General features: G+C 41.3%; 1 protein-coding gene across 3 annotated transcripts in view; it reads left to right on the forward strand.

The window, feature by feature from the left end:
- The window catches only part of mtus2a (microtubule associated tumor suppressor candidate 2a), a 44,533-nt gene that overhangs the window by 4,079 nt on the left and 22,868 nt on the right, over positions 1–17,586 (forward strand). For all 3 annotated transcript variants that reach the window (XM_084942428.1, XM_084942430.1, XM_084942429.1), the window contains exons 2-4: positions 9,434–11,697; positions 12,607–12,865; positions 15,898–16,143. In XM_084942428.1, coding sequence (XP_084798554.1) covers positions 9,676–11,697; positions 12,607–12,865; positions 15,898–16,143 — 2,527 coding nt within the window. In that variant the 5' untranslated portion in view covers positions 9,434–9,675. The remainder of the gene's footprint in view (positions 1–9,433; positions 11,698–12,606; positions 12,866–15,897; positions 16,144–17,586) is intronic.

Below are 17,586 nucleotides of genomic sequence, written 5' to 3' on the forward strand. Positions count from 1 at the left end.
ATTTGGTTTCACCTAATAAATCTAATTTCTGGCATATTGTGATCTGCTGCTGATTTCATAGCAGGCGCCAAACGCCGCCTGCCTGCCCGAAATAAGGGAATAAATCAGCTTTTATTGGAGATCATCTGATATTCTCATTCTCCCTTATTCACTCATATATGACCACCCACTATGACTCAAGATCCTGTAGAAATCCTGTTACCGATTCCCCTGCGATATAGACTTATTCCCCTCCCCCGGGGTACAAAAAGGTGTCCAACTGTAGGAGTAGAGTGGGGGGATGAGCTGAGAGGAAATCATTTGGGCAGATGTAGCCTGCTGATGTGCCATCTATAAGGATGAAAATGAGATTGATTACCTCACCCTGCCCTTATTAACTCTGTATTATTGGGATGAAAGAGAAGAGGGGAGCAAAAGAGACAGAGTTGTTGAGAAAGGTATAACACCAAAGAACTGAAGGGACATCGCTGAGCTCAGTGTTGTGAGCTAAATTCTGTCAGCGAGGCGACGCTGGTTGATGAGGAGCATGTCTGTAAGCACAGCTATAAAGAAAATCGATGCAAAACAACAATCAAGGAGCCGGAGAAGACTATTTCTGGTTATTTTTGCACTCCTGTTTGCCTCGCTGTTTCTGTGTGATGGTAATCCCTTTGCTGTGTGCATACTGGGTTATTGCTCGGTTCACACATATAAACAGTCAAGCATACTTCAGTGAATCATCACTTGTGAAATTCTGTCTGCAGGCTATCTATTGTGTCTTGTGAAAATGGAGCGTTTAGCTTATTTCACTCCTATTTCTGTATGTGTGGTTCGCAGACAGGGATGAGGTGGCGGTAGTGGGGTTGAAAAGGAAGGAATGGATGACTAATTCTTAGCTAATTTGTGAATAGGTTTTTTTCGCTAAGCTTTATCCTGCTGGATGATTACGTTAAGGAATGCAATATAAAGACAATATCCTCCGCCCCCACCAAATTAGCACAAATATGATAGTTTTTATGTCTTACATCTATCCACGGCTCTAGAACACGGCTTTTCACAAGTTCACACTCTCCAACATGTTCATTGTACAAGGACACACAAGGGTGATGTCATTGGTGATTAATTGCATGTATGCAAAGACACAGCATGGACTGAATTAGAGAGAGAGACAAAAAAAGATTTTAAGGATAACCGCTCCACTGCATTTTAATGCAAATCCTTGCACAATCCAATTTTCAAATGCGGGAACAATCAGGAGTCATGAATTATGTCGTCGCTTTGTCCATTTGAGTTTGTTCCCCTTTTGCTAATATTGCAACGTGATGGAATTTACATCTCAGCAGAGGTATGTGCGGATGAAAGAGCGATAGGGCATGGGGCAATAAATATATGTGTGTGTTCCTGGGTTTCCCCTTGGGACCACAGAGCTGTAAAACCTGTCTGCTCTCCAGTGGGGGAGGAGAGAAATAAAGCAAAGTGCCAAAGACAAATGGCTTCTGTAATAGCCACATGTGCTGCTGGACCAGCAACAAAGACACTGAGGGGGAAGGCTGGTGTTGATGTGTCTACACAGGTGACTGCCTTTGTACTGTCACATGCGTTCATGCGATACAGAAAATGTAAACCAACTCAGCAACAGAAGAACAAAAAGATATGTCCATCAAATTTCCTTACTTGCTTTCAAAGAAGAATATATAAGATGCCGGGGCATATTCCTTTGAAATTTCATGGGTTTTTTTATCTGGAAAAAATTCTTTGCGGCACTCAACTTTGATCCCCTGAATGAATCCAAGACTGGCAGCCCCTACCCTTCTTGAAATCTGTAAAACCCTCTCACATATTTTGGCTCATATTCTGACCTGAGAGGAAGTAGAGGACTGAAAAGAGGAGGCTGAATCTTCACCACTCTTACTATTGCAAGACATTAGTGTCTTTAGAGACACAGTTTTCTTCATCCAGTTAAAAAACAAAACACAGCATTCTCTCTATAAGTCAAGTATTCATTAGAAATGCCTTATAGCAACATATTGAACAATTCAATTTGTAATTGTAAGTGAGAGGTTAGAGCACAGTTAGATGGTTACTTTAATTTGAGCTCTACTGATGGAGTGGAGATTTTAAAAAAAAGCTGGTAGGTAGGCAAAACTAAAATAAAGAGTTGCTAATGTGGCCAGGAAATAGCTATTAGTGTGTCAAGTCAAGTACTTTGACTTTGACTTGACACCATTGTTTCATGTAGTACACGATCTACTGCATACTTAGTTGTGGAGTATGTGAATTTCAACAGGTTAATTTGGCTAGCTGTTGCACTTCTGAACTTCTACATCTTTCTGTGCCTCTGAGCACACATAAAATAACATTTTTCAACAGTCAAGATTAAAATTGACATACACGCAACATTAAACACCATTACACCAACATGACATGTGCTTTAGATGGCTGAAAAAAATCTCTGACATCATCATTGATGCTATTATTGGCTGACATTGTTTGGAACCCTGTCTTTCCATTGCGTAGCCAAGAGTTAACTTTGTGACGTTTATGAGTACATCGTCAGTGTGCTCACTTCATGTAACAATACTTGATTGAGTGAACAGCAGAGATGCACCGATCGACCAGTCAGGGAGTGGAACTGGACAAATTCCAGCGTTCTCGTCCTAGACTGGTGACTGCCCGGTCAGCCTCACTCATGTGTAATTACAAGCTGGTCTGTTTCATGCCTGCACAACACAAGCGCAGGTTTCACAGGCAAACGGCCAAGCACCCGCTCACAGCCGCACGCTAACACGTCATTAACGTGGAAGTTCTTCACTGTGAGTGAAGTCAAAGAGTAAAATACCTGCAACAGCAAAGCTAATCCTCACCCTGACTAAAAATGGCCATTTTAGTGATGTGGCTAAAGGTAAAGCTATGCAGATGTCAGAGCCAACCACAAGACAGCAGCCTCGGTATGAGCAAAAGATCAAAGCGGTTACAAGAAAAACTATGGAGACTAGTGAAAAAGAGAAAAAGGTTGATGTTCTTTTTGTATTGAGTGTATGTAAACATGCTAGAATAAATGGCATAATAAAAGAAATAACATTTATTTTATTACAGAAATCTGTTTCATCGACTTTTGTTTGGTAAGGTAATACATCAGCTAAAGATTATTGTACAGGAACCCCGTAACGTATTGGAGTCGAAGGAAAATTGTACGTTTTAATTTCTTTCATTATGAAAATCAGATTTTGCATTATTCATACTGTCAGTTTTAATGCTTAGGAAGAAAATTGACAAAAAAATAGGCATCAGTGGGTCACACTTAGAAAAAAACTGAAGAAAATTGCAGTTGGTGCATTTCTAGTGAACACACTTGTGTGAATGCAGACTATTTGAGTCACAGCTTAGACAAACTGATTGGAGTGTAGATGCAGGTGTAAACGATCAAGGTTGAGCAGACACCAGTGTAGAAGAGAAGAATAGAAGCAAAGCAAGCAAAACAACAACTAGACACACAGGCTCCTACAGCCTGGCTTTACTTTTGTCAGGAGATTTACTTATGTGTACCCACAGTCGAGAGATTAAAAACGAAAACGAAAAAAACAACAACTCTCAGTTTCAGCGACATGACCAGTACCAATTAGTATTAAATCTTGTAACAGATTTTTGTTAACTGATTTGCTCTCTTGGGCTTTTATCAGTAAGTCGCTTCAGAAAAGGGGCTCTGTAGTGCATCCTATAGAGGGCCAAATGAGCACTAATTAGAACACTTGTGTGCTCCAGCAACAACTCTCTTTTCCGTATCTATTTGCATGTCTCATTTCTCTCACCTCAGGTCTGTTTCTCAGTCTCTCACCCACACAGACTCATTCCTGCTTGGAGACAAAAACGGAAGGTTAAGGAAAGCCTCCGTCTTTTCTTAACTCAACACCACTTTCGAGTTTCCTTGAGACCCCTGTCATGTATTGTTACCAACCTCTCGTCTTTCACCTTCTAAAAAGTGCTTTCTGTCTTAAACGCAGCACTTCGTGGGATAGGAGCCCAGTGAAAAATATCACAAATACAAGTGTCATTCTCCAAATTTAAGCACTGCCAAGATATCCCCATATCACAGCCCATGCTCCCATCACTTAAGCTATGCACCTTTCCACCTTTTTGCAGGGATATGATTGCTCCTTCGCTCATTTATGTTTAGTACTGTGTGTATTTTGTACGCGCTGTGTGTGCTTGTGGCTGAGTGCGCCTCTAACAACAGTTGCGTGTAGGTGTGAGTTTACATGTGAAATTGATGCACAGTAGAATGCATAGGAATGTAAAAGCATAAAGGTGACCTTCAGATCTTTATTGTATGACTGACCTTTTTCACTTGTGGTAAATTCCAGCATGAGGAAATGTATTATCTGCATCCGATAACAGCTTTGTTGGGTTCTGCCTACATCTGTTATTTCCCAGATGAGCTCAGTCTGAATACTTAGCTCAACATGTACATGTACAGTTAGGTGAAACAAAGCCTGCCTTTCTTCTTAACACCTAAATCTGAATGATGTTGCACAGGTTACAATATTATCCTCAAGCAGCTTACCCTATTTATTCAATTTGGATAAAAGGAAAATAAATGTTAAAAAAATACTATAGCATATGTATGTTTGTTCCCTAACTCCTCCTATATGTATAGGAGGAGTTGTATATGTGTATATATATATATATATATATATATATATATATATATATATATTGTAAATCCAGGTATCATAAGTTTGTGATTCAATTTGGGTCACTCAAATCATTACAAATGAAATTTATATTATGTGTAAATTATTAATGGGAATATAACATGTACGTTACATGTAAGTTGTCGCCTTTACATACGTTACCTGTACAATATTTTTGTAAATAAATTTTTCTAAATAACTTTTACTGCAGTGTCGCTGGATTACAAATGTAAAAATAGGTGTTCATCAAACACTGACATTAATAGCGCTTGTAATGAATTACTTTGTCTTCTACAATGAGTATGTAGCTTCAAATAGGCAGAATGAATATATGTTTGTATTCATTTGTTTGGTCTTTCTGAACAGCAATTTTTGCCATTTCACTATATATGAAGATAAATGAACATGCATGTATGTTTTTTTATATATACGTGTGGCGAGCAAGTGCAGACAGGCTTGTATAATGTAAATAAGGGTTTGGCTGTGCCAGGAGTGCTTGTGGCAACGGTGCGTTTATAACTCATAACTACTCTTATATAATGCATAGTACCCTGTCCACTTAGTTTTTCTTATTTGCAGTTTTTCCTTTGCTCCGAGCTGGGTGATCAAAGAGATTTTTCATATTTGTTAGATTTTGTAATTGCATAATTCATATTCCTGCCAACCGACACGCCTTCAACCAACACTCCCTCGCATGTGATCTTCTTTACTTAGAGGATCTGAGCGTGTGTGACATCAAAATAGCCTAATAACGAGGAAAGGCAGCTGAGGGTTTTTTTCTTTTCATGTTTCAGATTTTTCTCTTTTTTTTTTACTATCATCCACCAGTTTCTATTATTCTTTTTGATTCTATTATTTTCAAGTTATGATTAGAGTTTTGCTGGATTGTTTTCTGTTTTGGATTTTCTCAGTTAGGTGAAATGCAGCTTATTCTGGTTCAGCCACTGTGACCGAGCTCAGCATCCAGCCTCCCGAGAGTGCTGTCATCAGCACAAGCTGCAGCACTACATCAGTGCCAAAATTGATCTGCCACACATGTCTTCTCAGGGAATTCTCTCACCCTGTAGCACAGCTCTCTGCCACTTTCCTTCCCTCCTATCGGTCTCTGTCCCCGCCTCTGTGTGAGCAATTAGCTAATTATTTGATTGTTTGCGCCAATCAAGGGTAAATATGAGCAGGGTACACACAGGCAGAGGGGAGCAGACATTGTGTGGATTATCCTCCATGTTCTGTTTGTTGTCAGGCACAATGAATTTCCATGTGTTCCCATTGTGTGTGTGTGTGTGGGGGGGGGGGGGGGGGGGGGGGGGGATGTTTACTTTACCACAATCTCAATAAAAGAGTTGGGTTTTTAGATTTTATAACTGAAATTCTTTTAAAAAATGACCTCATTTTAGTTTGCTAAAGCCAACTTTTATTGCTTTTATTTATTTATGCTTTAAAAAAAAATAGAATATTAGGTTAACTTTGATGGTATCTCCAAATTACTTCTAAGAAAACCTATAGGAAATTGAACTTACATGTGAATCTTTCCCCTGTCCTTTACATTTAGAGAGAATTTAGCTCTCTGGGTTTTGTGGAATATCAAACGTGCCACAGGCACTGAGAGCTGTCACGGGGCACGTGGAAAAGCCACTCGCTAATGAGAACAGACACCCCTGCTGCACATATAATTAGAAGGTGGGAGAGCTATTCATACTTTGCTACTCAAACATTCAGTGTGATGGTTTAAGACATGTATTTTACTTCATTCTTTGACTGCACAGACAGATGAATTGATCCAGACAGTTTTGATAGCAGTTGACTGAAATCTGACGCTTGTTTTGTATGAATTTTCTCTATGATGCAGGAAACAGGCCTACAAAACAAGTGAGCAAAAGATGCTCTCCCTGAAGGGCAAGGGAGCTGAAACCATTAATATTCAATGGTTTTAATGCTTCTGGTTCAAGACAGAAAGAGAATTCCTCGTAGAGCTCTCGTATAATTATGGAGAAATTTAAGGAGACACCCGGAAGTGTTTATTCCGAGAGCGTTTGAGTGTGCGTGTTTTATACCGCATGTTTAACTCATCTCGTAATATGATATGTAGTAATATGTTTCAGCTCTACGGCCTCATTTGTGTATTAAAGGCTAACGCAAGTATTTAAAACACAGATTTAGAGACTGCAGATTTTAAATGCAGCAGGACGTGCCATTGTTGTGTACAGTCCAGTAACTACATCCACCCGCTACAGAAAACATGCTGAGAGGAGAGCGGAAACCCTCCTGTAGTGATCAGACATACCGCATGGATTTATCCCTTCTGAATTGCTGTTTCTGGTCCTCGCCATTAACGACCCCTGCACCTAATTTTCATCTTTTTCATGTTAGGATGATGCCTGCCTTTGAACATATTGGAGACACTGCTTGCTTGTGTTGTACGTTCTATAAAAACGTAATGACCGGAAAAGCTTTTAGTACAAGTCTTTTCACCCAGTTCTCATCTTGCTTTCTATTTCACATTGTCTCTTGAGGGAAAAAAAGCTCATTACAAAACACTTCTCACCCTTTCCGCCTTCCTCTTACTTGCCTTCATCAACCATCCCCAGGGTGATTCCTTCACTTACATGCAAACACGCTGTACTTCTCTCTTCACATATCTCTTATGACTAAAGTGAACATCTACAGTAAGTGTCCCTGTACTCTTGCTGATCACAGTAAGAACATTGCTATTACCTCAGTGATGCGCTTTATGGATGCTGTTTTGCATAAAATAACTGGTTTTCAAAATAGTGAAACAAAGATTTTGGTGCTCAATTCAGTGAAACACGCAATGTTTAGCCTCAAAATACACATAAAATACATAATGTAAAAGACCCATTATACAGAATTATTTAAATTTTATGTAAATTATCAATTCAAAATGCATCTGTCGCTTCAGTGTCGCAGGTGGATATTGATTTTAACTAATTATACATAGCTGGGTAGTGTTATCTGTTAGCTCATTGTTGAGCTGAAATATAATTATTTCAGCATATTAGAAAATAGAGTACAAAATGCAACACTTGCATCCAAAAGATACTGGCGTAGCAGCCCTAGACAAATGAACGTAACACTGTACTTAGGTGAAGTACTTACTTAGTTTCACCCCCTCTGGACATGTCTCTGCTCTCTCTCTCTTGTAGGGCAGCCTTCCCCAACCTTTTTTGCGCCACGCACCGGTTTATGTCCGACAATATTTTCACGGACCGGCCTTTAACGTGTCGCAAATACAAGACCTGTACCAAAAAAAGAAGATTTATTCATAACACACGGGAAAAGTCCCATGGAAACCAAGTTAACGATAAAAACGATTAAAAAATAACGATAAAAACCATGAAAACCATCAATTTTGCCTCCGAGCCTCAACTCTCGCGGCCCGGTACCAAACAACTCACAGATTAGTATCAGTGCCCCGGGTGTTGGGGACCGCTCTTGTAGGGAACCTGTTCACTTCATGTATGTAGCCAAATTGGTGTAGCCATTAATGGTTATGATGAATTGGAGCTCATTATTCAAAATAAATAATAATTTACACTTGCTGAACAGTATAGGATTTTCAAATATTTTGTGATTTAAAAATCAGATATATGGACCATTACTTTTTCTTTCAGACACACAAAACATAAATAGATGTGACAATGCAGTTTGAGAATAGTCTTGTTTTGTTGTAACAACAAGTCATCGCATTGCATTATGTACATTACATGTACTCATTTATGCTCTGCCTGACTTAGATCGCTTGGCTGTTTGTAGGTTCCAAATTGCTGCAACAGGGGAGTTGCAGGGTGCCCTGTGGAGAACAAACTGTGCAACGTCAGCACAATAACATGGTTGAACGGTGTTTTTCCTGCGTCTTCTTTACTTTTTACATTTTCATTTATTGCCTATTTTAAAAACCGACTCCAATAAACTGGAGCTGCCAGTATGTCAAGCTTTACTTACAAAGAACCCAATTTTGCCAATATCAATCGCACCAGTTTCCAAGTGATTCGCTTATAAGGAGGAGACATGGCACTCACAGAAATTCAAGATTCAAGGGAGAATTTGCTGGTAGAAGTTTAGCTACTGGGACAAAATGTCCATTGAAACCATTGAACTTAAAGATAATTTGGATAATGTTTTAAAATAAGTATCTGGAGGCATTTCAAGATGGCTGCCAAGTGGCCAGACTTGTGTCTAGAATGACTTTGGTGATGCCTGAAATTAAAATGAACATTATTACTTAGAGAACTAATATCTAATTCTCATAAAAATGATAAGTTAAAACCTCCATGTTCTTTTTGAACACACAATAAAACTTGCAAACTGCTGTAATTGTGTGCATGTTACATGGCACCAGCTCCATAGGTCCCATTTATGCTAAACTGTCTTGCAACCACCCACTATAAAACAAGAAATCTCTAAGTGGGAGTCAAGAGTTCTCCTCTACTTGTAAATTCTCTGATGCCTCTGAAATAGAAACAAGGTAGTATTAAAACTGTAATTTTCTTGTTATACTTCCAGTGATTCTTCTCTCATAGGCAACCAGTATTTTTCAAATGGCTATCCACTGATATGAGTCACACATTAAGAGCAGAAAATGGTTCGCTGTACACAGCTGATTTCATAATTGCTGCTACCCAGAGCAGGCTGAATATTAAAAAAAATTAAGTGACTCTGTGGGGGAACTGCAGAATGGCTGCTTATTAAGCGTACTTGATGCTTTTTTTCCTGACAGTTCCCTTTGTTCTCTTTTATTTCAGATTGAAAGACCTTCATCGTGGTGAAAAACCATCAGAGACAGCTTTTTAACTCGCCGTAAATGAAAAATAAGAAAGGTAAAGTGAGAAAGGTTTCATGAGATGACATTTTGTCCCTGGCTTATTCAAAAGAGCCGTCATCAGACCCTGAAGAGAAAAGGCAGTGAGGGAAGTAACTTTTGTAGCTCCATAAATGGCCTCAGTACCCTGCAGTTGTCTTTGAGTGTGACAAAAATCAATTCAACATGAGCAATCCAACGAGTATCCAAGGCCTGAGGGTCAGTGTTGACAGAGGAGAAAAGATTGGAAATAAAACCCAGATCCAGTTCACTCAGTCTGGAGATGACAACGCCAATCAGTTATCCTCAATCAGTGATCAAGAAAGAAGAGGTTTGTATGAGGATACGGGATACGGCACAAGCTCTATTCCTCCCTTGGTCTCTCAGAGCGACTCCCCAGAAAAGTTAGAGTTTTGGGGATCAGAGCAGCAGTGCGTGGAGTCTGAGCTCCGAGACTATGAGCTTTTGGCACGTCAGGAGATACATACTTACCTGGGAAGCAGGAAGCAGGAGGAGAATGAGGAGGAGGACGATTGTGGAAGCATGAAAGATGGAAAAGATGAAGGTGCCATGTCAATATCATCGAGTTCAACAGCCAGCTCTGCTTCTACCGGCGTGAGGAGAAATGACAATGACAGCAACAGAGTGGAGAGTAAAATTCAGAGAGGCAAAGAGGTTCAGAAAAGGATCGCCTGTCATAGCACTGAGGAGCTAGACGCATGTGTGACAGCAGAGAAACAGGACACCAGGTCAGGCAGAGAAAGATGGAAGGGAGGTCTGAAGGAGTCTAAGTCTGAGACGAATGTGTTTGTCTCCAGCCTGTCAGCTGTTTCCCTCAGTGGAAGCCTGTCTAGTGCTCTGGATGGTGATGGAGAAACTTCTCTCACCTCTCTGTCGAAGACCAACCCTTATCACAATGCCCAAAACACTACCTCAGCCCAGAACAGAAGAAGGGCAGCCCCTGTAGATGCCAATCAGAACTCCCCACCGATGCATCCTCAGGAGACCCTTAACCCAGCATTCTCATACCAGGATCAGAGAAAAGATGAGAGAAGTCATAGAAATGGCTTGTCCTCTGATGGAGGGCTGGGCCAAAGGAGAAAGGCTGGATTTGAGGAGAGGGTGCTGCCACCACGGCGCCAACAGCTTGTGAGGCCCCTCTGTCAGACGGAGATGGGAAGAGCGAGGAGTGCAGACTCCAACACTCAGCAAACTGAGACAGGGCAACCGTCTCCTCTTAACCTCTCTGCAGATCCACACAGTAATGGGTCAAGCAGAAAGTTTACAAAAACATCTTTACGTGAACCATCGGATTTCTCCCACCTGTACAACACATCTGTAGTCTCCCAGCTGAGGCAACCCAGCCAGACATCCCAAAGGGAGACTCCACCAGCGGAAAAACAGCCAGCTACAAGTGCACGCCACAGTTCCAATCCCTCAAACCCTTCCACCTTAGAGAAGAGACCCCAGACTCAGCTTACATACAGAAGGAATTGCTCTAGTCCCAACAGAACTGGGGTTGAATCCAGGTCATCAACCCCTCCACACTCCCCTCTCAGGACACCCCAGGGCTCACCATGCAGGCAACCCTCCATGTACCTCGTTTCTAGGAATGTCTCTGGAGTGGTTAGACACATCCCTGCTGTATCAACATCAGCTCAGGGCTATGGCAACAGTTGCTTGAGAGCACCAGTCAAAACTAATATAAGCACAAGTGGAATCCCCAAAGCGCCTCTTAACAACCAGCAAAGCTCCCCCAGCTCTAACAACAACAACTCCCCCAAAGACAGCTCGCCATCACCTAAACTGAAACCTAAAGGAGTTCGCCCCAAAATCATTACCTACGTCCGAAAGAATCCTCAGTTTAAGCCTCAGGCTTCTGATGGACCCTATCAGGTATCCTCTCTACCATCCAGGCTGTCCGCATGCACCCACAGCCAAACACCCACATCTTTTAAAGACACACCTAAAGAGCCCCCAAGGCCTGATCCGGAAACCCGAGGAGCCCCAGTTCTTTGTGCCTCCAATCTGCTTTATGATAAGTACCGCCAGGAGATGCAAACAAACATTTTTCCATCAGGAATACTGAATAGGAGTATAAGGGCTCCTGGACACACAAACACTGTTCCACCCATACACGCCCATAGCCACACAGCACCTCCAAAACTGGGCAGCAAGGCAGACAACTTCTATGGGACACCATCAGAGGTGAGTCCTGTTTATTGTAGAGATGTGATTTTAAGTCTTTCTTTTATTATGAGTCTTACGCACAGTTTATTGACTAAGCATGTTAATGCTTCCATCATGCTGATAGGCCTAGTAAACCATGTATAATTGATAACAGGCCTTTTGCATTTTATGATCACTCTCAGAGGACCTTCATTATTGCTTCTAAACCTATTTCTTATTGATACTGATTCAATAAATTCATTTTGCATTCATACTTATATACGCAGTCAAACACGAACATGGGGAAATAAATATTTAATGCTTGTTGAAGTGCAAAGTCCACGGGGGATGAGTTAGTTTTCAGTGCTTCACATGACAATGTATGTGTGTTAGCATTTTGCCTAGAACACAGTAACACTGTTGAGAGTGTCAACATTTCAAATTTATTCCGCAGCTTCCAGTTTCCCTGCAGGACTCTGTTACATTTTCATTTAGAGTTAATAACATCTGATTTGCTGGGTTCCATTTTTCATCAGATTTGATTGCTTCTACTCACAATATAAGAAAAAGAAGCATGTAGCAGAGTTCCAAACTGAGGATAGAAATACCTTTTTTTTCAATAATCAGCATCATGCTGCTATTAGATTACAGGGTGCGTTGCATTTTTGCACAAAATTAAAGCTGCCACAGTATCCAGACATTGTTGTTAACAAACGTGGGTGAAAGTCTGAAGGGGGTTTTAAAGCAAACACACACAAATGTTAAAAAAACAAAAGAAAACGCTGTTATTATCTTAATCATGAATTTAAGTGTGGCCCATACTTGAAATGCTGCAATGAAAAATGGAAAGCTCTTATGTAATTTAACTGCACAGAAATGGCTTCAGAAAACACAGCATGTCAGTTATTTTGATGGCATTTGACTCCATTTGGTGATTTTGATTTCTAGGTTGGAAGATCCGTCAGCTTGAAAGGCTGCTCCGCTGAGGACGCTCTGCAGAGCAGGACGGCTGCTCAGGCAGGAGGGAGTGGCAGTCTTCTGCGGTCTGGCAGAGGTCTGCGTCTGGGTCTGGGAGCTGTCACCAGAACGGCTACGATCTCGGCCAAGGGCAGAGGACCTAGTCAAGGTCAGAGGTCAACACAAGTCTTCAGCCAGCCGGTCCAACCTGTCACCCCAGCAACTAATCAGAAAGACCCGGATAATACAGGTAAATTAAACATTTGACCAGATCTGAATTTTCCACACAGAAAGCAGCAAGGATAGCAACTGTAAATGACCTCTTTTGAGTCATCTGAGCTCATGTCAGATTCTATTTCAGCAACCCAAAATTTATGCTGCATTACCTTTCTTCTCCTCTGCCGCACCAAGCAGTTTTGGGACCCTTTCCTTCCCCTATCAACTTGGCCCGAGATGAAGGCAGCTCATTAAAATGCGTTCTCTGAGATTAATTTTGCCTGATCTGATTGGGAATCTTTTAGAGACACTCTGACACGCTGCCATCACCAAAATCAAATAAATACATAACTACTTGCTCACATTTTCCTCTTCGCGCACAAAAAATTTCCGATTCTGAGGGTTCAGATAGCATCTCTGGCTGCCGAACTCAAATTTAAGTCACAGCTCAACCGTTAATGCAATATTGGAGTCTAAAATTTTCTCATCATCCTGCACACTGCTGGCAGGCTGTGTCATTTATCACTCCCATGCATGTTTGATTTGCTGTGTAGCTGAGGGTGCCAACGCAGACACAAACTGATAACATCCAGAGAGATTTTGTACATGTACATGTGTACTTTAATATATACATATATACACAAAATACATACATACATACCCAAAACTGAACATGCACAATTGATCAGCATAGTTTCATGATGTGCTGGGCTTCCTTATCATAATCCTTATTAATACATATGCATAGCAACTACATGCCGCTTGGCCCTCTGGGAACTAAAGCCTTTGAAGTACAAAGCAATTAACACTTAAGTGATGTCACTATCTTCCTTCTGGAATCCTCCATGCCCTTTGCATGGTTGGATAAACGGCACCTGAAATGCTGAAATTATTTGAGTTTTTCATTTTTTCTCATCAGTCTCCTGGGAAAACCCTAACTAGAACCCCCCACCCCACCCCCCACCCCTTTATTTCATTCATCGCTGTGAATAACAACATGTGAGGGAAGAGGAAATCTCTCTGTGTCACACAGATTATAGTAGTTATGCTATAAAGTTATTGTGTAGCTGTCAAGCTACTCAAACTGCTTACTTAATTACTATATAGATACGTCTAAATACTGTATTGTTTTTATAATAAGGACCTTCTTCTCATATGTGTTGTAGCAACCACAGCTTCTTCGTGCTGACACTCTCATCTACTCTAAAAGCAGTGATCCTGATGCTTTGTGCATGTTCTGCTGCAGAGATTGTAATAAACTCAGGTGTTACATTTACATGGAATTTAAGACTCAGTGGAGGTAATCGGTGCAGGTTTTTGTGTCTCACCTTGACCTGACTCTAAAAGACTGGCGATTGTTGCACCTTTCCCAGCTGCCTATCCCATTGAATTTTTCTGGCCTAAATTACTTAATGTCCTTGCTTTCATTCAAAGGCGGTGGACGGAAATATGGTTTTACTCACGTCTTTAGCATTGGCAAAACTCGTAGGGTTTTCTAAGGGAAAACAATTATAGCCTAAAGGACCTTTATAAATAAGCTTTTTGATGGTGACTTTATCACAGAGAACTTTGAGATGTGTGGAATAAAGACACCGGTTACTGCTTTCTATATTCACAAGCAGTCTGTGGCTGTGGTATTTAGGCTATAGTTGATGATTGCCAAGCTCACTTCTCTCTCTCCCTTGTCTCTCAGAGTGAATGAGTACAGAGGAGTGGGGGTTGGGAGGATAGAATAGAAATGAGACCGTTTATCTTGAATGGTCCTGACCTTCTCACTCTAGAGGAGCAAGCTCCAATCTAATGAACAGACTGCATGGCACACAGACGGGCGCTAAGGATCGAGGGAGGACATGACAAGTGTGAGCAGCAGCATTGATGATGCTGGAAGGGAGCTAGACTGGAAGCTTTTTTAATTTTTCTCCCGGGTTTTCCCCTCTCTGTTCCAACAGAGTTTTATTTCTCCTTCACAAAGTTTTTCTTTCTTTCTCTTGTCCTCATGATGTGGTTGCCCCCATAGCGTGCACTGGCACATGCAGCTGTGCCAAATGGAGAGGAAATGAGGGCTGCCTACCTTATCTCTGTAGCCAGCAGGGGATAAAGCTCCTCTTCCACCCAGGATCTAGACCTTGTTCTGCAGGCTAGTGCAGCCAAGATGGAGCTTTTATCCATGGCCTGGGGATTTGCCCACTGCCCATTGTGTGTATATTTGTGTGTAGCCTTTGTTGTTCATGCCTTCACATTTCATCTGTATTGCCATTGGAAACCATAGATTACAGCAAAGAGAGGATTTCTCACAATCGTTCCCTGACAATAGCTTCCTCTATGAGGCTGTGATTACTTTTTTAACCTCAATTTCTCTCTTTGATTCCAAACATTTTCCTTTTGTCCTTCAATAACAATAGTTTCTCTTTTTTAAAATTTACCTTCCATACCTTTCAAGTCTGGAAACGACTGCTTTTAGTGTTCCAGATAACTTTGAAGGGTTACTGATAATAAGGCAGTAAGGTTATGGGTTAGATAGATATATTAACAATGACCTAATCTGTGAGTGTCACATTGAATACCATGACAGCGCTGGCATTTGAGAAACCGCTGGCCAGTAGCCCAGTCTGCAATCACCAGCAGAGCCAAGCACAGCTGTTCACAGGTTATTGTGTGTATACTTATTATATTTACTTGGCGCAGCAGTCATAGTCATAGAATGATGAACTTCCTGGTGCCCACTGAGAGCTTAGTCAACACAGGATAATGAATGGTTCACAGGGGGATAAACATCACAACTGTTGAGCTTCTTGTATATATTTTGCCTAATGAGTTTAGTCAATAAGTACTAACACACACACATACATGCACACACACAGACATCTGTACACAAAATTACTTTCCTGTATATCAGGATTCATTTGTTGCAACTTAGACAAAAGGAGCATAAATGCAGTAGAGCCAGATATGATGAAATGCAGTGAAGTAGTTCTTTTTTTCTCAGTTCATTGCATATGTCTTGATTAGTTTTTTAGAATTCTCAGTAATACACATGAGATAACATGATTTATGCTTGATTCTCAGATGACCAGGCTGCCACCCCACCTGCTACTACGACAGCAGCAGCCCAGCCCCAGGCTGCAGCGGCCTCCAGGTCTCTGCTTCCCAAAGCAAGTCAGTCGGGTCTTCGCCCCCCAGGTTTCAGCTCCAGCCGCCTGCCCGCGGGCCGCCTGGCGGCATTTGGCTTCGTCCGGAGCTCCAGCGTGTCCTCTGTCTCCTCGGCCCATTCTGCTGACAGCACACAGAGTGACCCCTGCAGAACAGCTCACCGTGAGTCAGCTCAAATCTGTTGACACCACCATTACCACGCGTGAGATAGAGGCCCTTCCATGCACGCTTCTGCTTTTCTATGATGCCACGTTCACGTCACGCGAATGCCTGCCTGTTAACTTTAATGCCGACTTTATCACCACATTATGATACATTAAGAGTGATAAGCACTTAAGCGCTTTTGTTGCCTTCCACTGTGTTTTGCCTCATGAATATAGTTTGCATAAACAGCCCCCACCCACATGCATTATGTTAGGGTTTGCTTTCTCTTTGAGTTCCACCCCTCCTGCAATTTATCCTTCACTCTGAATTTTCACACACAATATCAATGTAATTATCGTCTGCAGAGACACAGATTCAAAGAGCACATCTTCCATAACACACGAGGACACCAAAGAAAAATCAGATTATAGTCACTAGCAGTGCAGTGTGTTGCTGTCAATTCGCATTAGTGTTTTATCATCAATAGGTTTGTGCACAGGCCACGTTGGTCTTTCCATTCTTACGCTTAGTGTTTGTCAAAACGACACAGCACACATCATCATTACCCAGACTTACCAGTAATTTTACAGGCTCTTACTGTAACTGGGTCTGTGCTGCAGATTCTGTAAGCATTAGCAGAGATAACAGCAATGCTTATGTGAATAGCTTTCATTTTCACAGTAGCAGGGGCTTGGAAGAATTTACAGTTGTGATCCCAGTGCTGCTTGGCAGACTGGTTAGATAGTTGGCTGAATTTTGTGATGGCTGCATGTGTATTTAATGTGACCTACATAGGAAATGCTTGCTCTTCCTCTCCCAGTTACAGTTGACGTAAGCGCCTCGCTCTCACGCACATCAGGCCCCCTGTTATGTCATCGCTCCTTTCCCTCATTTCCCCCCTTGTGCTCATACTTTTTTTTATCCTTGTCTTTTCTTTGCCATTGGTTAAAAAGTGAACACAAACTGTGCAGTACTGAGGGAACGGCTCTCTGCAGTGCAACAGGGAAAAGAGGAATCCCTCTGGGTTTCCAAAGCAGAATGTGTTTATCTTTTTTTTTTTTTTTTTTAAACAAAGCTGCATAAATAGGGAGGTTTTATTTTTGAAAAGCCTATGTGCTTCAGGAGAAAAAAACGTTTTTTATTGTTTTAAACTTTGTACGTATTGATGAAGGAAATAGCACCATTACTGACTAAGTGTGGGGGCACGTGTATGTGTGTCAAGCTGAAATCAGTGATTTTAAGAATCCTTTATTCATGAATATTTATTGTCTTTTGGAGCTATTTCTAAGCAACTATACATCTCAGCATCCTCAATTTAAACAACTGCAAGTACAACTTATGTGGATATGTCACCACTTGGCAAAGGTCTGGGAGAAGACCCAAACTGTCACCCGTAGATGGGAGAAAACTGGTTAGGATGTTCAGTAACAACCATCAAAACTCAAGCCTATTATGAACTGG

This window comes from Perissodus microlepis, chromosome 10, assembly GCF_051167445.1.
Source record: "Perissodus microlepis isolate ML-2025 ecotype Zambia chromosome 10, ASM5116744v1, whole genome shotgun sequence".
Lineage (NCBI taxonomy): Eukaryota > Metazoa > Chordata > Actinopteri > Cichliformes > Cichlidae > Perissodus > Perissodus microlepis.